This window comes from Prinia subflava, chromosome Z (assembly GCF_021018805.1).
Source record: "Prinia subflava isolate CZ2003 ecotype Zambia chromosome Z, Cam_Psub_1.2, whole genome shotgun sequence".
Lineage (NCBI taxonomy): Eukaryota > Metazoa > Chordata > Aves > Passeriformes > Cisticolidae > Prinia > Prinia subflava.
Window position 1 is genome coordinate 7,457,824 of NC_086283.1, and position 25,718 is coordinate 7,483,541.

Below are 25,718 nucleotides of genomic sequence, written 5' to 3' on the forward strand. Positions count from 1 at the left end.
GGGCAAAACTGCTACTCTGAAATTAAAATATATTTCTTCAGCCAGAACCTCACATTAATGTGGCATCCCACAAAACTACTGAAGTTTGGATTTTCAAAGAGCCCTTCGGGGATATTTTACTGCACTCCCTTTGAACATCTCTTTGGTCCTTTCAAAAATGCCAGGCTAAAAATCCCTGCTGAGGGGCAGCACGTTGTCGTGCTCTTTTGAGGTCTTACCTTTAATACAACATTAACCTCACATTTTGCATTTTTCCAAGCATGGCTTTCTGGGTTTAGTTCTGTGTCCTGTGTCCCCTTTTATCCACATGCTGTGGATTATCAGATCTGATGAGTCATCACAAATAATCCTGCAATGGCACTGCTCGATGTAAGGGTTATTTTGCAAGCTACTTTGTGTCATCATTTATTTGAATAAACTATGCCACTTGCCCTTTATTTTATCTTGCACTGAAAAAAAAAAGAAAAAGAAAAAGAAAAAAAAAGAAAACAGCCACTAACTACTAACTACTAACTATTTTAATCTCAAAAGAAGATAACAACACGTTCATGAGATCTGAGCCACCAATGCCTTCCTCTAAACAAAAGCTCTTACAGTAAAAATGCACTGGTAAGATTTGCCCACTCAAATCTCATAAAGCTCATGTTGTTGCAAGAGCTAAGAAAACCTAGCTCTTTAAACAGAGTAATTCTGGACTAAGAACATTAATGGCATCCCAGAACTGGAAAGCTGGATGTGTAAATTAAAAAGCAAAAAGCACATATACAGTCTTAATATCCTAATACCTATTACATGTGATCTCTTTCAAAGTAGCTTTAAATGCAAGTGCAGTTACTCTTTGATATAGCTGCTAGAAACATAGTCAGGATGCCCTTTTTTATGAATTTAAAAAATGAGTCCTTATTTCATAAAGGCTCATAATAAATGAGTCTTCAAAACCAGAATATATTATTCCCTTTTCAGTTTTATTCTCCATTTAAAACATAAATCTGCACCAAATACAGAATAGTTCCCTTCACTCGGCAGAATCCTCTTGACTGTCGGAAAGAATCTCTTTCAGGCACCGTGACAGGAAGGATCATACATGCAATGAGAAATCCCCTGCACACCACACCTAAGTTCCCTCAAGGCTACCAGGAACTGCCATCAGCATCACCTGGAGGCCACAGCAGGTGACCCATGCCGATAAGCAGCTGCACACAGGCCACGGAGTGTGAGCCACAGTGTCTGCAACCCAAACCTGGACTCACATCCAAAGCTATGCCAGGTATCTGGACACGGTGCTTGTAAAAACACTGGAAAGGGACTGCACCACAAAAGGGACTGTCTGCCTGGTACAACACAAGAGTGAGGGAGGACGCTGGGTTTTCCCCTCAAAAAATCCTGATCTGTTATTTATAGCTTTCCCTATTCATTTCCCTGTTCATCAGAAGAGAAGGGTCTCTTCAAAAACAACAGTGCATTTATTTTAACAGGGTAAAAAAGAGCCTTAGAAGTATTATCCTCATTTTAGAGGCACAGAACAGGTCAATATTTCCAAATACATCCATATAACCTGAGGCAGCCCGGGGCTGGCTCCTGAGTGATGCTGTGCAGCAGCGGCATGTGCCAGGACACCACAGCGATAACTCTGCAGAGCCAGGGCTAATCATCACATCCCTGCTCTGGTCCTGCTCACCCCGTGTCCTGAAGGAGGAGGATTTATTTGCTTCAGAAGGAATTTGGGAATGCAGCCTATATATTCAACTTGCACATAAATCATGGATGTTATCTAAATGGGGTGGCAAAGGCAGACACGAGGAACACGCATAATTCAGTCACATTGTCTTGAAGAGGCACCGAAAAGGCTCGATTTGAGAAATTTTAAACCCTAACATACTCTGTTGTGCTTTGCAGTCCTGAGGGAGCAGCGAGAGGCGGGTGACCGTCCCCGCAGGCCCGGGGCGGGCAGGGTGCGCAGGGTGGCAGCGGGGCCCCGGTGATTCCCGTGTGCCAGCGCCGCACGCACAGCTCCGAAGGGAGTCCCTCTGTCCCTCAGCAGCGCCGGGCCCGCCGGGGCGCCGCGGGGCACAGCGTGGGCTGCCGCGAAAGGCGCCTGGCGCCCAGCGCACCCACCCCTCGGGACACCACCCTCGACATTGCTTCCCAGGGGGAGAAAAAGCCGCGGGGGCTTGCCTAGGAGGACTCCCTTCGAGCCGGCCTCCCGGGCGGGAGAGGGGGGGTTTTGCCGCTGTTTGCTCGTTGCTTAGGCACTGTGAAGGAGCTTTGCCCCGCGGCCGCGCAGCCCTGGCCCGGCCGCGCTCCTGGACGCGCTGTCGGGCGGCTCTTCCCGGCGGAGCCCGCTTGGCTCCGCAGCCCGGCGGCTTTAAACAAAAGAGTTGGTCTGTTGGTTCGTTGGTTGGTTTTTATTCTTTTTTTTTTTCTTTTCAGAAAACAACTGCAACCCCCTTTTGCTAGAATATTTTTTTCCCCTCCCTCCCCTCGGTCCCCCCGACCACTACGTGCTCCCCCTGCTCCCCCTTGCCTCTGACTGGCACGCGTCCAGGACGGAGGAATTTTTTCCCCCTCCCTTTTCTATTATTTATTTATTTATTTATTTTATTCTACTTTCTTTCCACGGCACATTTCGGCTCCAGCTCCCCAAACTCTTTGATCTCCCCCGCTGTCTCCTTACCCGGAAGAAAACCCCGGCTCTCTCAGCTGGGAGCTCGGCGCACACGTGGGTGCCCTGGCGCGCCTCCATGCTCCTGCCAAATTTAGTCACACAAAGAGCTCGGGGAGGGGAACCGGGGGGGATGAAAGGCGCCGCCGGCGGGACATCAAAGGCGCCGCCGCCCCGCCCCACTCCCGCCCTTCCCTATATAGGGGGCGCCGGCGGCGGGCGCCGCTTCGCACGCCACAGTGTCCTGTGTCTCCCTCCCCGCTTATTGCGCCCGGAGGGGTCGTCACTGGCACCCCGGTTCCTCCCGCTCCCCGCTCAGCCCCCCTGAAGCTCGGGGGTCGGGCCGCCGCCCCAAGCGCCCCGGGGCCGCTTTGCCCTCCCCCCTTCTCCGAGTATGGGATGGATGTCGGAGAGTGCTCCAAGTGCGGGTCGCTTCAACGCTGAACATGTAAAAAACCCCGACCAACAAAAACTCCTCAGCTCCCTCTGAAACGCTATAACCCACTCAATCGGCCAAAAAAACCCTCAGCAAAACCTCCTCAAAATTAAACAACAAAGCAAACAAACATACAAAACACGAAACCACGGCAAAATACAAACTCCCACAACAAGCAAAGAGAAAAAAATAAGAAACACCTAAAGCGCAAAAATCACCCCTGCGAAAGTACCAAGCGGCGCGGTGGCCGCTGCGGAGCGGGGTACCGGGCACGGCGGCGGGCGCGCTCCCGGTGGCCCGGGGGAGGGCGGCGGGTCCCGCCGGCGGCGAGAGCGGGGCCACCGTGGGGCGTCCCCATGCCCCGGGCCTTGCCCCCCGCCTCCGGCGGTGCCCCAAGGACTGCGAGCAAAGCGACAGCTTTGTGTTCTCTCCAGTCAAATCTGACGTTGGAGTTGACGTTTCCTGAGTTTATCTTTTCGTCGTAAATCATTACGGTTTCCACACACACATTCCCCCGCCCTGGTCCCGCCGCCCCCACGCCGGCCCTTTTTTGCCTTCAAAATCTTTCCACCAAAAAACCGATCCGGGAAAGGCTCCAGCCCACGTGAAGGGACGGCGGAGGGGCGGGGGGAGGTTGCTTTTCCAGAGGGATCCGGCAATGAAACAGAGGAGTGGCCGCACTGCCGGCTCCTCCGGCGGGGTCCCTGCCTGCTCCCGTCCCGTCGGCGGAGCGGGGTGCAATGCTCAGCCTCTCGCCGAAGGTCTTTTTTTCAGAACGGGGCCGTCCCGGGGCAGCTTTGCCCAGCCCGGGTGTCCGGTGCTCGCAGAGCGCCAGGAAAGGGAAGAGGGGCGGGAGGGATACGGAGATGTGCATCTCCGCTCAGGAACCATCGCCAGTTGTCTGACGTTTTCCAAACAACCGCTTCCCCATCGCCGCTCTATAGACAGCAGTCTCCGGGAGAGAGGGGGGTCTCCCTGCATCTAGGGACCACTGCACAATTAAGCCCCTTACCAGGAGTTACATTTCTAATTTATTTCTTTCTCGATCATTTATTTCGCGCACTTGTTCGACTTGGCAAGTCCACCTCCCGTTTCCCGCTACCTTGATCCCTTTCTCGGGCTTTGAAGGGTCTGATTTCTCAGCTGGATTTTAATTACCCGTTCGAGGACGATGGCGCAGAGCCGCGGGCGGCGGCGCGGGCAGCCGGGCTCAGCCCGCCCGTGTCCCGGCCGGCAGAGCCGCCGTGCCGAACCCAGCATTTGCCGAAAACGGATTGAGCATCCACATGTTCCCGTCCCTCTGGCTCCCGGCGCTTGAAGGTTTAGCACCCTGACGGGGCATGTGCAAAGCACCAAGCACACTTTTCCGATGCCAAAACACTGGGAAGTTGTTTCCTGCAAAATGTGCGCCCATCGTGTTCGCAAAATAAAAGTTGCCGATCCTGATGTCTCCCAAGCGCAGCGCCTGCTTTTGTCTGGATGATTTTTTTATTGTACTCGTGCCCTGTTGCGGGGCGATGCCGGATCAGCCGGGAACTAACGGGGCAGCGCGGTGCAGGAGGAACGGGACAGGGTGGGGGGTGGATCTCCGTTACTGCTCTGGCTCTATTTACCGCTCCGAAACCGGGATGAGCTGACCCCGGCAGGTTTCTCCCTGTCTCTCGGGGGCTACTACGCGTTTCTGCCGGGCACTTGCTGGATTCAATGGGTATGTCTTAATTCTGCCCTTCGTCCGAAGCGGGCGCGGGCAGAGCCTAGTCAACCCCTCGCACACTTCCCACACCGTTGCAGCGCCATGTGGCGATGGGGAAGGCTCGACAAAGCAGCCCTAAAAAAGCAGGTCTGTCCGCCCTTCCCGGGGATGCAGCTAGCGCCTGTGCCCTCCTCGGCGGGCTCTTGGCTGGGGAGGGAGAGGAGCGGCAGTGCCCCGGCGCACCCCCGCGACGCGGACACGCACACACAAACGTACACGTGTGCGTGTAGATACACGCACGGACACACGGACGCACAGAGAGGCTACTCCGCGAGGCCACAGCAAAGTTTGCCCGGGGGCAGCCCCGCACCCGCTCCCCCCCACCCACTCCTCCCTCCCCGCTGGCGCTGGCCCCGGCCCCCTCCTCTCCCCGCCCCCGCCCCTCGGCCCTCCCGGCCCGGATACGGTGTCAGTCACGGCGGCGGTTCCTTTCATCTCCGCCGCCCCCGCCCCTCCCCGCCCCGACGGCGGAGGGAGGCAGGGAGGGCGGGAGCGATGCTGAAGTTGCGCTGCCGCCGCCGCCCCGCGCCCCACCGCCGCCCCCCGTGGGGCGCCGCGCCCGCCGGCTGCGGCAGGAGGCCCCGCGCCGGGCGCTGAGCGCGGGGGCGGCCGGGGGCGCCGTGCCCGCAACTTTTTCCCCTGCCCGCGGGCGCGGAGGGAAGCGGGGGGGGGGTCACCTCCCCGCCCGCTCCATCCCTCCCCTCCTGCGCACCCTCCCTCCCTCCCGGGGCTGTTTCTTCCTCGACCCCCCGCCCCTCGCGGTGCCGCCGAGCCGAGCTCAGCCGTGCCCGGAGCCGCGGACGAAGCGGCGGACAAAGGCCCGGTGGGTGCGCGGCACGGGTAGCGCCGGCCCCTTCCCCCGGGACGCCCCCTCCCCCTTCCCGCGTCCCCCCAGCCATTTTAACTCGGTCCCGTCGGGGTGGTGGCAACTTCACTCGGAGGCGAAACGCGGGCGAGCTCAGCTCCCCTCCGCGTCTCCTCGTCCCCGGGGTGAGCCCGGGTCCCGGGGGGGGATGGAGGGGGGTCGGTTCTCCTAGGGGGCGGTCCCTGGCGCGGTCGGGACACGGGCGAGCGTATTTCGACCTATTCCGGCCGTGCGGCGCGTCGGGGCGAGGGTCCCCGGGACGTCCGTGTCGTGCGGAAGACGGGGTACCTCGGCCCCGAGGGGGCGGGCGGACGGGCGGGGGTCTCCGGCTGCCGAGAGCAACCCCGAGGAGTTCACGGGATTTTTCCTTCTTCTCTCCTCCTTCTCCTCCTCTCTCCTCCTCCTCCGCCCTCCTCCTCCTCCCCCCGCTGCTCCTCCCGCTCCCCTTCCCGCGGCGGGCCGGCGGCCGCAGCAGACGCCGCGCTGCCGTGAGGATGCCGCAGCTGCCGGGGGCCGGGGGCGGCGGGGGGGACCCGGAGCTCTGCGCCACCGACGAGATGATCCCCTTCAAAGACGAGGGGGACCCCCAGAAAGAGAAGATCTTCGCCGAGATCAGCCACCCCGAGGAGGAGGGCGACCTGGCCGACATCAAGTCCTCCCTCGTCAACGAGTCCGAGATCGCCCCCGGCGCCACCGGGCACGAGGTGCGGGAGCTCCGCGGGGCAGCGCGGACCGAGGGGCGCGGGGTGCGGCGGGCTCCGGCCGCCGCCGCGGGGAGGGAGCCCAGGAGGGCCACCGGGGAAAAAATTCCTGTAGGAAAAGAAATCATTCCACCCCAAATCCTGTCTCCAGAGGTGCGCCGGGCAGAGCTTCGGCCCGGGACGAGAAAGTTGCCGCGAGTTCCCCGACGGTGTGATGGTATTAGACCTCAAGAAGCCATGAAATTTCCTCAGTAAAATCAGCGGGGTCGGAGCATTAGCTGTAAACTCTTTAAGGGATTTGCGTAAAACTGTTTGGGAAGAAATTCCCGACTCTAAAATAACTTCAGCGGGAGCGGGGAACCTGCCTTTTTAAAATTTTTGTTTAATTTTTTTTTCCTTTTTTTAATTTCCTCTTTTCTTTTTTTTTTCTTTCTTTTTTTTTTTTCCTCTTAAAGATTTGCTAAGGAGGGCAACCTGTTTTTCATTATTATTTTTGGTATCTTTTTACCAAGAGCGTTTTGACTGCCAGAGCACCAAATATTTTCCGGAAATGATTCACTTTCATTAAATGCAGGGTGCTTCTGCTAGAAATGCTTTGCAAAGCCCTTCAGTTATTCACCTTGTCATAAAACAATAGTTCACACAAACGTTTCTGGTACAGTTGCCTTCCAAGCGACTTAGGAGAAAAAAGAAAGATGTTTGTCTTGTGCTCTTAACTCCTCTCTTCCTTCAAGAAACTGTAGCAGTGTGATTGATAAACGAGCATCCATACGATGACTTTTCTTCTTTTTCTTCTTCTTTTCTGGTGGTGGATTCCTTGCTGTCAGGTTTCCAGGCAGAATCAAGCACAGGATTCCTACCATGATAAAGGCAGAGAACACCCTGAGGAAGGTGAGATACGCACCATCCTGTCTTGCAATGTTGTCCCTCTGTGACCCTCCACATAGTCCTCAAACTGGAACTTGGTTTCTTTTGAAAAACATAAATTTAATATCTTTTTTTTTGGGAGGGAGAATGCCAGAGCGCTTTCAAGGTGCATTTAAAAAGGAGATGAACATGCAGCGCGTTTATCTTGAGTGACCAAATGGTATTGCAGTTTTTGAGAAACTGATAAGTAGGCCAAATGGATCTTCACAGAAGAAAGAACTATTTTTAGGATATCAACTCAAATACATCTGTCTCTTCACTCAGAACTGTACACAGTTCTGCAGATACCCTCTGCTTTACCCCATAGCCAAAGTCTGTCACTTAAATCTCTTCTTTCAAATCCAAGTGTGAACAGACCTCCTGAAATTTTTAATGTACCAATTAATTAATGGTTAATTTTGATTGAGAAGGACAGAGGAAATAGCAGAGTTCATCGAATATCATTTAGGAAGCTGGACATACGTGCAAAGAATGCGTGCTGTGAAGGGTGGGAGATTATGTTTAAAATCAAATGTTTATCATCACAAGCTAAATCAGATTATCAATTTTATATAAAGACAGACACAGTTCAGCCCTGGTGCTTTCCAGGATTCTGTGGCCATCTTCCTCCAAGTTTGTAGCTAAACAGCCTAAAAGCAATGATGTCCATGCTCATAGCATTTGGGCAGTGAGGGGGAGGTGTTCATTCTCTGGATAGTTTTCAGTTCTGCATCTTCTTCAGACTCCACTTTCAAGTAGTATCCTTGTCAACGAGCATGTAGGTGGGAGACCTGTTTACCCTTTTTGCAGGACCTGAACCCACTTTTGTTTTCCTACCAAATAGCCTCACTCACTTGGATTCCCTTTTGACTGTAGTACCACAGTACCATAGTACTCAACAACCCCCCTCCCAAATTGTGAGGATCTCCTTCCAGGCCACCCCCTGCTCTTTAATTGTTCACAATGATCATAGCCAGAATGAATTGTTTGCTGCACACACTGGATCAGCAAGAGAAGGAAATCATTATATCTAGTTGTCACAGCCTTGTCCTTTCTTTCCTAACAATGAAGTTGGAAATCCATACTGGCAATAATTCTGAATTGACAAATCCTAGAGGCATGTATAAAATCGAGGAAGACTGCTACTTGTAAAATGTGATGTCATTGCTGATGCGTCTATTTTGATTTGAATGAGCACTAGCAAAATAATTTACTTTTAGGCTATATTGTATTTTAAACATAATCTCCTCACTGAGAGTACTCGCTCCTTTAAGAATTATCTCTTCATAAAAAAAAAAAAAAAAGTTATTACAAATTGTTTTATATCATTTTCTGTCGATAGTAATTTCCATGAGTAAGGAAACATTTGCATGCAGAACATTTTTATATATACACAAGACCTGTTTCAGTGCTCTAACTCATGAGAAATGCATATATGGGGAATAATGTAATCATTGTTTCATCTTCCATAGGAAAGCATCCAGACAGTGGCTTATACAGCAAGGGACCATCATACTCTGGTTATTCTGGGTATATCATGATGCCAAATATGAATAACGACCCATACATGCCTAATGGATCTCTGTCGCCACCCATCCCCAGAACAGTGAGTTATCTCTTCCAAAGGCTGGTTTTGGCAAGCTGGGTTTTCTCCTGTTTGGTCTGCAGAGTCTGCTTGCAATGGGGTCTTTCGGGTAGCTTCAGTGACGATGAAGGTTGAGCTTCTGCTGTTCAGAGCCTCTGTCCAGCGGAGTTTGAGAGCTCCTAGAGGTGTTGGTCGTGACCACAGTGGAAAAGCTGAGATTAATGTGTGTGAACAGGGCTGGAAGCTCTGTGGGGGGAGTCCTGGTTTACGACTGTAGGATAATCTATAGCAGAATGATGTAAATGCTGTCTTTGTAGTGACTGGGACAGATGTGAATTTTCTGGCTTTAATTCTTCATTTGTTGAGGAAAATCAAGGGTTCGAAGCAGAACTGCTAAAGTTGCATGACAGTAAGATGAGAAGATTGGATTTTTTTTCTTTTTTTTTGCCTTCAGATGTGGCATTGCTCTTTGTTGATTGATATTTATTTCCACCATCAGTTGGTCTGCATGAAGGCTTTATCTGTCTGGCAGCATTGTTTTGAAATGTACTCTGTATCTTCAGCCAGAAATTGGGAAACGGTCGTTTAGGAATTAATATCATCCATGATGCAGTAGTTACAGCTTTCCCTTACATTGTGGCGAGCACTGATTCTTCCAGGTTTGTCCCTCTGTTTCCACTGGTGTAGATGCATGTTTAGTGGATTTTAATGTACTTTTAATTCTGGATAGTCAATTCCCATTTATTTTTGTAAGCCTCTCGGTATACATATAGAGCAATGGAGAGGCAGTGTTAAAATGAGCTGTGGAAATTATATTAGAACCCGAGTGGAGAGGGAAACAATTTGCTCGTAGGCATCCTGCTGGAAAAATGCCGCTGCTGTTGTGCGTGCTGTGATAGGAGAAGTTGGATGCTGTTACTTCCTTGTGATAAAGGAGTTTTCCCTCTTACTGGCACGTAGATTTTTTACTTGGATGTCTCTCTCATGGTATTGTTTTGCCCTCTGATGTTTTTGATTTTTATTCAGGACTGTGACATTTGACTTCAAAAACAAAAAGAAAGGGGCCTGATCTGTATTGGTAATTTGACAGCAGCAAAACACGTTAAATTAGTGAATATTTGGAGCTGAAACGACAGGGTGCTTTGGCACTGGAAACACGTAGATCTGCATTTGAAAGATGCAAAAACTCATCCAACATATTGCTTCCTGTAGCTGTGGGGGTTTTTTTGTGTATAAATTCCAGTTCAGAGGCCTACGGCCATTTAAGGTAAAGCATGATGATTACAGTCTGTTGATATTTGTTGCTGTAAACGTTTTTCTACAGAAAACTTGTTTGGATGTAACATAGGGAAAAGCATGCAGCTTTTCAAGAGGGCATCGAGACTTAAACCTGATCTTAGGAATAAGAAACTTCAGACTTTTCTTTACCCCCTCTTTGCCATGCTATCTTCCTAAGAAAGTCCTGAGTGCTGGTGCACGACTTGGAACAACAAAATCCAGTTTAATTATTCACTGAGGATTTTTTCCATATATGCATGCTGTGGGGCTGCCACTCTTTACAGATCTGGCATCAATGCCTTCAGAATATCATGCAGAGGCTCTTGTCTGAGGTACTTGAGGAACTGCCCTTTGTGGGTGTGGTGAAGGGGAGGAAGGGGGAAAAACGCATCTTGTTTTTAATTGTAAAGCTGCCTGCTGAACATCTGAGGGGCTAATTCAGTTCAGTGTTGCTCTTGCATGTTATAGCAGCACCACTATTTCAATAAAACAGTGCTGTTGCATGGCTGCAATGTTGACATAAGCCTGGAATTCTTTCAGTTTAACCACAAGGCTACACGCTTGAGTTATTAAATTTTTTTGTTTAATTGAACTGTAATCTTTGCGAGGCTCGTAGCTGGCAGTTGGGTTTTAATGCGGGAGATCAAAACGCGGCATCCGCGAGGTGACATGCTCGCTCTCTCCGTGGCTTTCCACGGGCTCTGCAGCGGCGCGCTCACCTCCGTGGGGTCCCAGCCGCTGCCCTCCAGGTTTGCTCTGCCTCCCCTTTCCGGGGCAATGTGCCGGGCTGGGGGCAAGAAACAGCTGAGATCAGCAAGCACTGGAGGCAGGGGTCTCCCCTGGGTGTCAGCAGTCCCCAGCCATTTGTGCCTGGTGTGTACCTGTGCCCCGCTATTTGCATGACAAAGACGCTTCTTGTTGATGCATCTGTTGCCTGGAGGTGTTAGCCAGGATTAAATAGGCGCCCTGGGGCGCTGAATCTTTTTTCCACCTTGGAAGGACCTGCTGACTGCAAACTGCCCCGGGGCTGCACCCCTGGGGAATGAGGTCCAGACACAGAGCAAAGACCGTCTATGAGAAGAGAGAGCAAAGCTTTCCTGGAAAGGCAAAAAAGTTACTTTCATCACCATATGTAGAGAGGGGAAAAAAACCCCACCTTTACTTTTTTCAAAAAAGCAAATGCTTTAGAAGCTTGCTTCGTAAAATTAAAAGTACAAATCTATAGTCAGACACAACTTGCTTAATAAACCATAATTTAAAAATGGAAATCTAATTTCAGTGCAGCTTTTGGAAGGCTGGAGGTGTTTGAGAAGGATTTAGAATCTTCCAAAATCTGCTCTTGTTAGAGAGGTCTTGTCTTCCCCATTCTCCTCCCCTATTTTTTTTTTTTTAATTTTCTTATTTTGCTGGCAATTGATTTGCTGTTTCCAAGTTGTATTAGTAGAAGCAGGAGAATGTTAATTGCCAGTTCAGGTGGGAGCCCCGTGCCGCAGTTCGTGTTCCTCTCAGCTAGGATAGGAGTGGAGAGTGGGGATGCGCAGCAGTCACTTTGGGTGGCTGCAGGAGAGGTGGCCTGTGGTGGCACCAGCCCGCGGCGGCACCTGGGGAATGTGCATCCTGTGTGCTCGAGATAGCTCTTGGTGGTTTCTGAGCACCGCGGGGGTACCGAGGGTGGGAGATGGAGACAGCTGCTTGTTTTCTAACGTGTGGGTTTTCTGCTTTGGGTAACAAGGCTAGTTCTGGGGTGGCAAAGCTTTCTTGACTGTTTGGTGGGAACAGAGGAGGTGACTGAAGAGCGATTATTTCTCCATGTTGTAAATTCATCCAGAAGACAATTTTGGTTTTATTTCTCATTCTCCATAAATTAAATTTCCTATAGAAAGATAGGGGATTTCTGCAACCTTCCTTTTTTCTGTTCTTATGTGTTCTTGGGGTCTGGGTTTCTTTCTTTGTGGCTCAACTGCCTCTCTGTAGCACCTGGATGTGTTAAACAGGGCAGAGGATACAATGTATAAACATTTTATGGCTACTTGCACAATGCAGCATATCTGAAAATGAAGAGGAATTCTTCTAAGAGAGTTGGATTGCTAGGAACAACGCAGGACTAGCCCAAATTTTGGATATTCTTTGTGTGTTTCTGCACGGCAGGGGATATGGAGTTTGTTTCCATCTTGAAGAGCAAATGTCCGAGGAGATTCAGAGGATAATATGGGCAGGAGGAAGGATGAGGGTAGAAACAGTAAAAATGAATGGCTATGAAGCCCCGGTGAGAGAGTTTTGTTTCCCTAGCTACATCTTCTGTTCCTCTGAAAGTGGGCTGATTTTCTTGCTTGTGGGGAAATTTTGGAGCCCCAAGGGAGCTGCAGAAGGACACAAACCTGATTTTCATTGTATTGTCAAATTCCTGAGAATTTGCTTCTTCTCACTGTGCAGCTGTAGCGAATTGTTGGGCGCGGTGGTCAGCTGAAACCTCCCTGCTCAGTATGAAACAGGCTGTCACAGCGCAGAAGTTGGGCTGGGCTCCTGCTCCCACAGCACCCACCAGGAAGCTTTGCTCTGATTCCCAAGCTGGCACGGGAGCAGGATGCTTTGGGGGCCCTAGGCAGCTGTGGTCCTGTCAAAGATGTCTCTCTTCCCTTCACAACCCCAGGCCCTGGGGAGAGGGGCAGCTGAGGGGCTCCACAGGCCAGAGATGCTTATCCAACACCGAAGCTCTGTAGCTTTGCCCTGCGTGGCGCGCGGCTTCGCAGTGCAGCCGAATGATGCCGATCAGCTCCTTAAATAACTTCGAAACCAAGCACAGAGGAGTACAAAGCTGCCTGGCTGTGTGGAAGCAGAACTTGATGAAATGTATTAGCATTTGCCCAGGGAGGAATTTTAGCACTATTTTCTGAGGAGCTCGGTGAGTTGTGCCAAATGGCAGCACCGGGAAAGAACAGGAATCTGCTGGGCCCTAATAGTGGCACCTCATTGCTGCAAACGTGTCCCTCAGCTGCTCTGACTCAAGCAGTCACGGCTGATCAGTCTAAGTTACAAGTCAGGCCACTATGAAACGTAAACCCAAGATGTGAATGGTCATGGGATAAGTTTTGGTGGTGTTTTCTTTCTCCCACTTAAAAAGATGAATCCTGCATTTTGAAAAGGGGGCAGAAGAAGTTACCACAGTGGCTCTAGGTTGTCCTTGTCTGAAGCTTGGTCTGCTTACTCCTGGTCAGAGCTTCAGACAGAGTCTTAAATATATAGTTCATTGTTACTGTGATCTTTGGCACATACTGGTGAAGAGAACATATTTTCAGCTTTTGGTGCCTCCTCCTTGTCCCATTGATGCAATTAGCAAATCTGAGTAATTGTGAATGCTCAAGGGGAAAACGAAATGTTCTCCTAATGTCTCAGTGCAGAGGCAGTAATTGTGTGTGTGGCTTGAGAAGAGGCATTATCAAAAACCCCACCCATTGCAAATCATCGAAGTTGGAGCTTTTGTATAGCAATACCTGTGTGTGTTCATCTCCTAAATATCTCTTTTTTCTACATGTATAGGAGCTCATTCAATATAAACTTTAAGTGGCAGAGCTGCTGCTTAATTTTTAAAGTGGTTCAAGCAAAATGTCATTCCTGTCTCTTTTCCAACTTAATCCCAGCCCAGAAAAAATGTTAATAAGAATAACTTGTTATGGGCTGCAAGTGCCAAGGAGGATGTGGCTCAAGAAGAAAGCCTGAAGCTCCACAGGTTCAGGCATCAAAAGAGGAAAAGGCTTTTTCCAGATAGTTGCAGTGCTGCATGCCTGCAGGCATTGAAAAGACTGGGTACCAAAGGCCTGGCTTCTCTTGAGTACTTAACTTCTGTTTATAGTTAACAAAAATGCCTCCTGATACGGGAAGGAAATAACCCACACAAAAGCATTTTACTGCTACCTAATATTTCTGAAGTCCTATCAGAGGTATGTGCTTTGTTTTTTTTGTTTTTGTTTTTTTTGGGTTTTTTTGCTAGTAGTAAAACACTGTGTCCCTCAAGAAGACAAAGACAAATGTGCAAGAGTGTTTTAAGATGGACATCAAACATTTTGTGGCGTGAGGTCCATGTGTGTGTCCTGCTGTGCACTCCTGTGCTGCTCTCACATGGATGGACAGTGATCCAGCGTCTGTCTGCTTCAAGGGAAACACTGCTGGGAGTCAGGCAGTCAGTCCTTGACCTGCTTGAGCTGGGTTGTCCTCAGCGTGTGTCCTCCCCACTGCTGCAGGGAAACCGTGTGTTGTGACACTCCAACTGTGCATGTATGGCTCCTATTTACCCCAAACTGCCCCGTCTGGGACACCAGGCATTTCTCTCCAAGCTGATTTTGGTTGCAAGACATGTTTGGCATGAGGACAGTTCTCATCTGGCTACTGGGTTTGGTCCCTTTCTGCAGGACACTGGTGGCAGGAGGTGCAGCTGCCTGGCGTGGTGCTCCTGCCCAGGCACCTGGGGATTAGCATCTCTGTTGCTCCAGCCCTTCGTAAGCGTTAGATTCACTTGAGAAAATTGCATTCAGAATAACTTAATCTAGCAACCCAGTGGCCTCTATTTGAGACCTGGATCTTGTGTATATGTTTATTTAGTTTGGGATTCCCACTTCAAAGGAATCTGTCCTCTCAGCAAGAAAGTGATTGAGCACTTAAATAAAAATGTATTCATTGAATCTTTGGGATTGAGCTAAAAGTGTAGTAGGGAGTTAACACATGCACCAACTGTGCTAATGAGTCAGGGACTGCCTGCTCTCATAAAGGAGAAGAAAAAGGTCCTGATCTGCGTGAGGAAAAGTGACTGGCCTTCCGTGGCTTCTGGTGGTGGTGTTGCTTGATGGGGCTTCAGGATGAGATGGACTTAGAATATCTTTGCCTGTGATCTTCAAAGTTACCAAATACCTTGTGTAGAAGAGCACTTTCATGGAGCTGAAAGGTTGACTCAGTAATTGTTTATTTTCTTTAAATGGCTGTGGATATAGGTAAGGTTGAGGCATCAATGGGATGAGCTTAGTCAAATGAAAATCAATGGGATGAGCTTAGTCTGCAAAAATTACAGTGTAAAGTTACAGGGCTTTGAAATATTTATAAAATGGGCAGCACAACTTAAAAAGTAAGTGTAGTGCTGTCACCAGCTGTAACACTTAAACCTGGGAATTGCTTTGGCTAGGAGATATTAACCAAGCCAGAGAGCAGTTAATTCCCAAAAGCATCTATTTGAGCACTTTCTGTACTCCAGCCCGCACTTCAAACAGTGCTGCACGAGTCAGCGAGCAGGTCTGCCTCACCCAGACCAGGGCAGGGGAAGGAGTCCCTTGGGAGCACGGGACTTTGTGCAAGTGTTGGCTGTGAGGTACCTTCTGACAGTGCTGCTGCTTCAAAGGAGCAGGGTACATGGACGTGTGCTGGTGGTCCGAGGCAGCCCTAGTAATGCTAGCAGCTGCACATCCAGCACAGTGCCAGGCACTGCACATACCCAGCAGCCCTGCTCTGAGAAACCTGTGACTTATGGGAGCTGCAATGAACCTCCCAGAGTCAGCACAAGGAGTGAGATTGCACAGAGATGGAAGGCACGATGCTGAAATCCTGTGGATATTGATGACAGCACCACCTCACCTTGGCTGACTTGAACTGAGGTGTGGATGGGGTTGCAGTCATTATCCAAAGGAAACCAGTCTGGAAATTGTTTGATTCATCTTGTACAAAAACCAGGGAAAGGGATCATGGAACTTCTGTTGTGCAGTTTTGTTGGCTCAGATGTGGAGAGCAAGAATCTCTAAAATGCTGTCCCTGTAGGCTCTATATTTCTGAGCAGGCATCCTAGAGACACTGGCTGTTCAGAGCTCTCTCTCTGTAACTGGTCACTTAGCTATGCTATGAGGCTCTATTTCTTCCATTTTCTACCTTTTTCAGTGTTTCAAAACTGCCTCAGAGGCTTATCTTTGTGACCGTCTGTTGTCTCTCCACAATTCTGGTGTATCTTTTTGCCTTGATCTTTCTTCATCCCTATCACATCTTGCATTGGCAAGCTTTGTCTGGCATGAAAAAAATACAATGTGGAGGTGACGATTAAAGGTGTCAACGTGTGTCAAATGCAGACCACGGTCTGGGAGAAGGTCTTTAGCCTGCAGATGTGCTAAAATGCAGATAAACTCTGTCCAGCAACACAAATATGTTTACTTTGTTTAAATGCCACAATCCAGTGATTTGTTGAGGGGCTCTCCTTTCTGAAGTTTGAGTGGTGCTGTATTGGGTTCAGGAAGCTGCAGTTACAAGTGGTAATCGTGTTTTTCCTCACTCTTTATTTTTCTGGCTGCCAATCCTGTATTTCCTTCATTGCAGTTTCGTATCATTCTCTTTTGCACTCACAGTGAGCAAGGTTCTTGCCACCAACCCATGCTGCAGAATTCCATTCTATGTATTCTTCAATTAGTTTTTACAGAGTGGCTTCATTCTCACATCTGTGCCCTCTCCTCAGTTTAGGCTTTGTGGCAGCTTGTTCTGTCCTTGAGGTCTGGTCAGCAGCACTTCTGTATATTATACTGTAGAAACACTTGTGTACAGAAAAGCTGAGGTGAAGCAGGAGAATAGCTGGGCTTGACCTAGTGCAGGGACCCCTCCAAACTAGGGGAGGCTGATTTCTCCCCTGAACCTCTGCATGTGAATTAAGCCCTGCTAAGTGTAAAAACTGTGCTTGTGTTCACACCCAGGGCCTCCTTTATCAAATACAAATGCCACGTGCAGGCTCAGCCTCTCGGGGAGCTTTGGGAGTGGGGCGGGAGCTCACAGGTGAACGAGGGTCCAGTGTGGGAGCCCAGGGTGATGGGGCAAGCCCAGGAGCCCTCCAGCCTGCTGGAGATCAACACAGGAAGGAGCAGTGAGCTCACCCAGCTGGCACTGGGATAGCCGGTGAGGATGTTGAGGAAATAAGCCATACATCAAACATACGGGAATACATTTTTGAAAACTCAAGCGATTAAAAGAGCTTACCCCTTTAGAGTGCCTCTCGTTTGGCTGCCCTCTGACAGTGGCATGCTAGTCTGTATTTTGGTCTGTTTTCTAATGCCCCATTGCCTCCTGCACATAAATGAAATTCAACTTGAAAAAATAAGTTTCAAATGAACATGTTGGATTTGAAAAAGCTGCTACTCAAAACCTCTCTTGCACTTTATTTCTTGTCTTAAATATTGTTGCTATAGGAAGAAAAGGAAGCTGTGCCAGATTTAAAGGAGAAAGAAAAGAAATAAAACTTTAAAAAGCTTAGCTCGTTAAGTGTGTGGATTTTTCAGGTTTTGTTGAGACTTTTTTTTCCTATCTCAGTTATTTTGAGGATATTTCTAAGATAATAGTGCAGCGATCCTGTTTTAGATGTAAATCTTCAGAAGGAAGGATTGGAATAGGAGAGCCACAAGAAAATGCTAATTTTTTAGGTGACTCCCCAGACAGTTTGACTGCAACATTGCAAACACTTTTTTTTTTTATAACTGGTAAATAAAATCTTCTTATCAGTGACCTGTAAGAGGATGACTTCATACTTTGTAATAAGGAAATATTAAGAGACTGTAGCAGAGCTGGTCAAAACGCTGTCTTAAAATATGTTTTAGTTCAAGGATGCTTCCAAAACAACTTGTGTAGGAGCTTTCCCTCTTGATTTAAATGCTTCCTTTTACTGCTTTTTCTTTCCAAGGATATGTGTGTAAGTGAGAATAATGCAGGCTAAGGGACAGAACAATAAATATTCAGTTGGAAAATGTGGTTGAATCAAAGCCAGTTCAGAAACTCCTGTGTTTGGGGCACAGGCAGACTTCGTAGGAGAAGATTTCAGTGGTGAGTTTGTGAAGCTTGTCTTCCAAATAAATACAGTCAGATAGTTACACAGTAGTGCTTACTGCACAAAAAACACTTTCCTCCATTAAATGAATCTCTCTGGCCAACATCTAGTGGAAAAATGACTTTTTCAGGTTCAGTCAGCAGAAGAGCCTACAGGTGGGTTTTGAATTTTTCTTCTGGAGGTGGCGTGTCACAGCCCAGGAGCCCATAGCTCACAGGTCAGCCATGGGCTGATGCTGGCCTTTCTGGTGTTGCCTGCACCTCCTCTCTCTCCTCTGCTGGGTTCTCCCTGGAGGGGATAGCTCCTTAAGCCAGTGGCTGAGATTTGATCCTAGGAATTTAAGCCAGGACTGGCAGAGGTGCCTGTGGTAACATAAGTGCCGCCGGTAAGTTATAGCTGTTCAAGGCTGGAGCAAAAGTTTGTGCCTGTGCAATTAGGCATGAAATAGGTAAATTCTGTGTATAATTGCCCAACCTAGAGTTTAGCATGAGGATGTGACCCGTGGAAATTGTGGTGTGTCAGTGGCTGCCGGCAGATTCCTGGGAAGTATCCCTGGCGCCCACGGTGGCACTGGAGTTATGCATGTGTTTGTGTGTGTGGACATCCTCTGCTTCCCCCCATTCCACTCCCAAAAGCAAAGGCAGAGTCTGGGAGGAGACTTCTGCGAATATGGACCTGAAAAAACAACTTTTGTTTGGAGTCTTAGAGGAAGGTGATGGCAGAGGTGGGAACAAAATCCGTATTTCCTGAGTTCCCTTTGGAATTCATCTGAAAGACAGCTCACTTCTAAACATATATAACTTAGGTTAGTTTTGGTTTTAATTTTTTTCATGAAAAAAATGAGAAGCCTGAGAAAGTAAAAACCGAGATGTGTGTGGTGGAGGAAGGGAAAATAAGGGGATTAAAGCCAGTGCAGATAGGAAGAAAGTTTGTGTCAATGCTGTGTTTCATACCTAGCCTTTGAATGAAGGAGCAAACAATCTACTAAAGTTTCTAAATAAAAACAAGAAGGGGCCTAAGAAAACTAGCCCAAAAAAAGGTTTTGTCAAAAAACAGACTTTGTGTTTTCTCATTTTCCCTCCCTGTCACACAACAGCACTCACATCTTCCCACTTGGTTTTCTGTTTGCTTTCTCCCCTGCAGGGAGCAGGCTGTTTGCCCTCAGCATCATTATTTTCATCCCCCACTTTTGTTTCCCTCCCTCTCAGAAGTTCAGTGCAAACACAATTAGATAACGAGCACGGTGCGCTCCCTCTCCTGGGAACCTGCCATTGATTCACAGCTCTTGCACACCCTGTGCTGGGAATGACCAGCCAGGGTTTCTCTGTCAGCTGCCCTGGTGGGACTTTTTATGTTTACTGTGGGGATGGGAATACCTCAGAGCAGCTTTTTAGGATGGCATCTCGGCAGCAGTGGCATCTGTATTCCTCTTCCAGCTATGGTGGGCACCAGTCAAGGCCTCAGTGATGTCCATGCTCTTGTGCCTCAGCAGCCTCTGGTGGGAAAAATGGTTTGCAAGGAGGTGCCGGCTCATTTGCAGCTGGAAGCTTTAAACTTTTTCCTAAACATCCTGAAATATCTTCTTTTTTAACACAGTACAGTGCAGCCAGGCTGTGTTCACTGGAGCACAGCTTTCAGCTTCCTGTCTGCTTCTTTGGCAGCGTGCCCTGGTGCCATTGCCCTGCTGGGTTACTCAGGTCATCTGTGGCATTTCTTTTGTTTCTTCACACCTCTATTTACAGCTGATACACACTGTGGCTTCAGCTGCCTGCTGGAAGGTCCCAGCACCACAGCCAAACTTAAAACTCAGTTTGTGGTGGTCCTGCAGGTAGTCACTCTGAAGGAATTTCAGTTCCTGATTTCAGGAGCTGGTGAGGTTGCCTGTCAGGGTTGCTGACTCTCTCTAATGTGGTTACCAAAGAATCCTGCATGAGGAGAAGCTGTTCCTCTGCTTGGGCACGGAATGCTGCCTGTACAGGTTATGGAGTGGGCTGCATGGGTTGAAAACCTGGCAGACAGCCTTCAGGTGCCTCTTTTGGGCTAAACAGTGTCTCTTGAATTTCGCTGAATAGCTGCAGAACAGGAGCAAGCTTTCGAGAAAAAGTATCAAGTAGCAAGCGAATCCTCTGTAAATGAACACAAAAGTCCCCGGAAGGGAAAAATTAGCAGTAATTATAGTAAAACATAATTTTTCATCATAGTAATGGCTTGACATTGAAAGGTAGGGTTGCAGCATCGTGTAAAAGTTATTTTTCTGCTGTGTCTTTATAGTGGTGAGGACTTGGAGGACTTTGTAATGCTATGCGTGTTTCTTACTCAGTGTTTGGAGGCTGGCATTCGTTTCCAGATACTTGAGACTTCCTGTGGGATAGGCAGAAGTTGAATTAGCTGTCCTGCAGATAATGGCAGCAGATCCCTCTGTTTACAGCGACGGCTTCAGCTCCCCGTATCTTGCTCCTTCTCCCTCTGTGTTGCTTTATGAGCATCCCTCTCTTATCAGAGTGAACACCAGAGACACAAAGAATTAGTTCTGATTTTAAAAGCAGGCTGTGCAGAGGAAGCAGTAAATTTGTTGGGGGTGGCAGGAGAGTACAGGGAGGAAAAACCCCAAAACCTTGGATTACAACAGAAAATACTTCTGTCTTGATACTAAAAAAATGATAAGCTTTTACATCTTGGAAAAAAGCCTGCTGTGTTTGACTCTAATTTCAGCCTCAGTGTGGTTAGTGTGTTATGGAACAGTCAAAGTGAAAATGAGACATTTTCCCAGCCTTGAAATGACAGGGACATAAGCTCTGTATCCATAGGGAGGGAGGCCAGATCCCTTTGCTGTTGTCTTTGAGTCGGGGTCTTAATGACTACAGGGAGGAAAGGAGTGTTAGTAGAGCAGAACAAAAATGATACAGCTAAGAGGAAATTATTTTTATTGCTAATACATGGGTGCTTGTAATGTTTAATTCTTTACAGCCTGTGCTTTATTTGCACATTCTTCCTTCCTCACCATTCCGCACACAGGACCATAGCGGCAGGACCATATTTCAAAATTACTGCTCTTAAAGGCTCCTATTCAGTGGTTTTACGATGAATAAAAATATTTGTCAAAGTTGCCCTGGTGCTCAGACTGGGCAGCACACCCACACAGAGTGGTTCAGCTGCTCTGCTCTCCCAGGCTCTTGCTTTTTACATCCTCCTTATCCTCCCTCCTTTCTGCTGATTCGTTTTTAAAGTTCCCTGGAAATAGTTTTTCAGAGTAATGTGGATGCACATTTAATTAAAATTCAGGACAGTGTTTTCTTGATAGAAATTTACTTTTGTTTTCACCAGCAAAGCCAGATGAGGAGAGAGAAGGAGCGTCGGAGCATTTGATGCCCCTGAAAACAGTATTGTGGCAAGAGTAGTTTTAAGGCAGCCCAAGAATTGTCTGTATGACTGGAGGAGAGAGAGGCTTAAATAAAGCCTTGCAGTATTTGATACTTTTACGTCATTTATCTTTTTAGATAATTAATAGAGATTTATAGTGTTTGCCGTGTGCTGTCTGTCTGGTTTAAGGGAAGTGAACTACTGTCAGTTTGCTACAAGGAGCTGTAGAGGGGAGACAACAGCCTGGGCATCTGCATTATTTTCCCTTGCATCAGGTGCTAAAAGTCACTAAATGTACTGTGAGTCACAATATTTTTTCCTGATTTGACTCGCTTGCTCGTATTTTTACTTCAGCCTTTAGGCTTGAAAAAGCATGTGCATAATCAGTTCATTTTGTGTGGTCTAGGCTATAAAAATGCCCCCTCTGTTCTTTCCATATGAAAAACGTGTTTTTAATTTTGGGGAACTTATATAATTTTCTGTGCTTTCTTTTGTATCTCAGATTAAAAACAAATGCTCCCTTCCCCTAACTTTGCGTGTTCCAATTACGGAGTTGTGAAAATAAGTCATCCTTCAGCTTTTGTTACTTTAAAACAGCTATCGGTGATGTCAGAGTCAATACTAAAAGCATTAAGAATGCTGGCAGAATGTAATGCAGCTGCAATCCAACATGATGTTGGAAATGGGGTTGAGAGCATAAAGGCTTTCCATATTCCCAGGGCGCACAACTGCTCGCGGCCTTGGCTTTGATCTCTTCAAAGGCTGCTGCCTCCTCCTAGATGGAGAGACTTGGCTGCCACTCGCTCGCATTGAAAAAAGGCAGAGGTCTCTATTCAGGCAGAAATCAATCACTGTGCAGAAACAATTATGTGTAATTCAACCATCATGAAAACAGGGTGAGATTATGGGTTTGTTACCTGAGTGACTGTGTGGAAATGGGGAGCAGCGGACGCGGGAGTCCTGCTGACATGCCACATCTTGATGACAATTATAGACACATGAATGATGTGGCGGGCGGGGGCGGCAAGATGACAAATGCTGGTCACGCTGTCCAGCAGAGCAGAAAATGAGGTTACAATTGGGAGATAATGTTTGCATATGTAACCATATTTCAGCAAGCTGGGCAACTTCAGGGAATAGCAGAGACTGGCGATCGTAAACAAAGTCCGTGTGTGCCGTGGCTATCAGCTTTCCACGGTACACACATGTGCATGTGCAGTGAGAATCCCAGGTGCCGCGTCCTGAGGTGCTGCTTGTTTGAAACAGCCCAGAGGCATTTTTGTCCGGGGGGAGGGGGGAGGGAAGAATTGCCCGGGAAAAGGAGGAATCTCCAGAGTTTGGCCCTCAGGAGGCAGAGGAAGCAAGGAAAACCCCCTCCGTGTCTCGGGACGGCGTGGTGTTAACACGGCAATGAGCGATGGCTGTTTAGGAGCAGCGCTGAGGAGCGCGTCTCCGGCTCCTGCCTTCCCCTCCCAGCGGGGATTTTCGCTGGCCTCGCGGCAGCGCATCTCTGAGCGAGAGCATTTTTACATTTGCATGGTAACATTTTGGCTGCAATAGGCTGTTGGTAGTGTGACGTGATGCTCAAAATATCTTCTGATGTATGATGGCCTCCTTTAATTAGGAACTTTTTTTTTCTTCTTCCCCTGAGTGGTAAGCAATAGCTGTCTGTCCTTAAAAAGGGAACTGGCATGTGCAGTATCTGCCATGAGAATATTTATTTAAAGTATTATTGCCTATAAAGTCTCAAAATAGTTTTCTTCCCCAAAAGGCAAAATAAAACACAGATGACTGATTATAAAATGGTATCCCTGCTCACTTTGGTACACAGGATGAGCTTTACCTTTTATACTGCTTGGGCTTAGACATCAGAGGCGCAAGAAGCTGCTTTGAGTTACAGATCTTCAAACAATAAGTCAAAACAAAAAATCAATCCCTCCAGTCCCTGGGTGCAGTTAGCTAAAGATAAAAGAGAAAAATAAAGTTATGCTAAAGCAGATAGAGGAAAGGAACAGATATGCCAAGGAAACACAGAGGACAAGTGCAGAGTTGAAATGGGCCTAGTGTGAGCCAACATCAATGAATTTTTATCTTATCAAAAAGTTTTAGGGTTGCCAATTCTTTTCAAACTGGATCCACTCTGCTCCAGGGCTGCCTGAAGCGTTGTCTTCAATAAAAATTGCTTCTCCCTACCCCCTGCATACCTCCCTCTCCCTCCTAAATGTAATCACATGCAGGGATTAGGCTGCACCTCAGTCAAGGTATGAAACTTCACTGCAGACTTCAACAGTAAATCAAGGACTCTGATAATCCCTTGTTATTACAAATATGAACTGAGATTTCTTTTTAAGTATTTGGTGAAAGATGCGTAATCTCAAAAAAACTAAAACTGTTTTCTTCTGGAGTTATTTCTCCCCTACCCCATCTCCCAATAAATTTAAATTACAAAGGAATTTCTAAAGTAGATTTTTTTTTAATTGATTTGAGTTCTTTAACATTTTTTCGCAGCTGATTCATGAAAATTTTAATGTCAGTTAACTGCCTTTATTGAATCAATATGTGGCTTAAGCCTTCACCTATAAAGACGAAAGCATTGCACCTCATTGTTGTGATAATGTGACCTAAATCCCTCTGTGTGTCTCTTCAGGACTGACATCTCAGGGGTCTAATCAAACCAAAAAAAGCCTTTTTTGAAAAAAGGTCTGTTGGCTTTGACCATTTCTGTTTCTGTTGCATCTTTTGGGGTGTTTATAACAGGGGTGAGCACGTGCTTGTGAAATGTCTGGAGGACCTTGAAGTGTCTCTTGGCATCCCCGGATCAGGAGAGCTGGTGCTGATACCTGGACGTGGGCACTTAAGAGGCAGACAGGAGATGGTAATGTTTCATGTAACAGCTACAGTAAGCATATCTATCCAACCAAAAGTGAATAATAAACCTAGGCTCTAAAATATCCAGAATTCAAAAATACCTGGAATGAACTGATTTTCAAAGGATTTCGGGAAGTCTTGTTGGTGCACGACTTCAGCTCAGTAGCTGATGTCTTAGGGCCTGTTTCGTCATCTACAGTGTGGCATAATATCCATTTCAGAGGTGGGGCAACAGAGCAGAAGAGGAAGAATAAAGGGTTCAAGGTACGCAGATTAAAGAATAAAGAAGGCAAGGTTATTGATGTTAGGTCTTGCTCTTCAGTGAGAATTTGAGGGGGTGATTTCAGAGAGCTGCCTGGTAAACTGGAGCTGAATCTTCTCACTTCAGGCTGTTGAACTGATGCCTTCGCTGCTTTGAGAAGAATAGAAAGCACTCTTTTCTACGTGAACAGTTGCATGAGATGCTGCAGAGGTGTTTATGGGATTGTGAACTGAATGGGAAAAGGGTTAGTGAGTATAGATGGTACTGTGAAATATGATATGGAATACGTGGCCCATGTTGTGAAAAAAATGGTATCTCTAGTCTCTGATTTCAATAAGGTGGAAGTTACTGTAGGTAACTACTTAGAATGAATGTTCAACCAGTTATTGCTTTCGAAAAACCACATAAAAATCTGCAGCGAGATAATTATTCCCCTTCATCTCTGGGTAGACTACATCCTACAGATAATATTTTTTTAATTGCTTTAATAGTTCTCCTTATGGTTGTCTTCTTTGAAGTGAGGAGCAGCGTGGCATGATACCTCTCAACAGCAGTGGCTACTCAAGGAGCAGAACTGAAGCTGAAGGCTGCACAGCTGCCACTCAGGTGTTGCAGACCTTCTTTTGTGCTTTACCGGTTTTGATTTCCTTCAGTCCGGCTGTAGGTGAAGCCTTGCTGTCAGTAATTGTCAGCCTCTCAAAAGAAACATTTTATGTTTTTTGGAGGCAAAAATGGGCTTGATGCTCACAATGCCTAGTATCGGATATAATGCCTGCTGACTGGTGCAGTTTTGCAAAAGCCAGTGGGAAGACCAGCATGTGTTGGGATGGCTGATACAGAGCAGAGATCTGCAAAATAATACTCCTGCCCAGAGAAGGATGATGTGCAAGGCCTGTGGGGCATTGTGATCTTTTGTGTCCTTCCTGAGAAATGCTATGCACAAGCTGCAAGGAGTGTTGGTTTGAGTCAGGATGAACTAGGAGACTTAGAGAGCTTAAGCATCCCACTCTGAAATGGAAAATGCCTTAGCTTGAACTTATGGAATATATCTAGCTTTTTTAATGTGTTTATTAGGAGGATTTGTTGAATGGAAGCAAAGGTTGGAGCAGAGGTGAATGGCAACTGCAATGCTCTGCCTGGCCCCTCTGTCCCTCCTGCCCTAGGAAAGCAAGCTCATACCTAGTTGCTTTGGGAAGCATCAGCCATCTTCC

General features: G+C 47.6%; 1 protein-coding gene across 6 annotated transcripts in view; it reads left to right on the forward strand.

The window, feature by feature from the left end:
- The first annotated feature begins 5,391 nt into the window (after window positions 1-5,391).
- Window positions 5,392-25,718, forward strand: part of LEF1 (lymphoid enhancer binding factor 1) — a 70,916-nt gene continuing 50,589 nt past the window's right edge. For 3 of the 6 annotated variants that reach the window (XM_063421531.1, XM_063421533.1, XM_063421532.1), the window contains exons 1-3: window positions 6,075-6,420; window positions 7,245-7,308; window positions 8,796-8,929. In XM_063421531.1, coding sequence (XP_063277601.1) covers window positions 6,211-6,420; window positions 7,245-7,308; window positions 8,796-8,929 — 408 coding nt within the window. In that variant the 5' untranslated portion in view covers window positions 6,075-6,210. Of the gene's footprint in view, window positions 5,675-6,074; window positions 6,421-7,244; window positions 7,309-8,795; window positions 8,930-25,718 lie in introns of those variants that run through there. The other 3 variants (XM_063421529.1, XM_063421530.1, XM_063421534.1) reach the window with 3 other exon arrangements.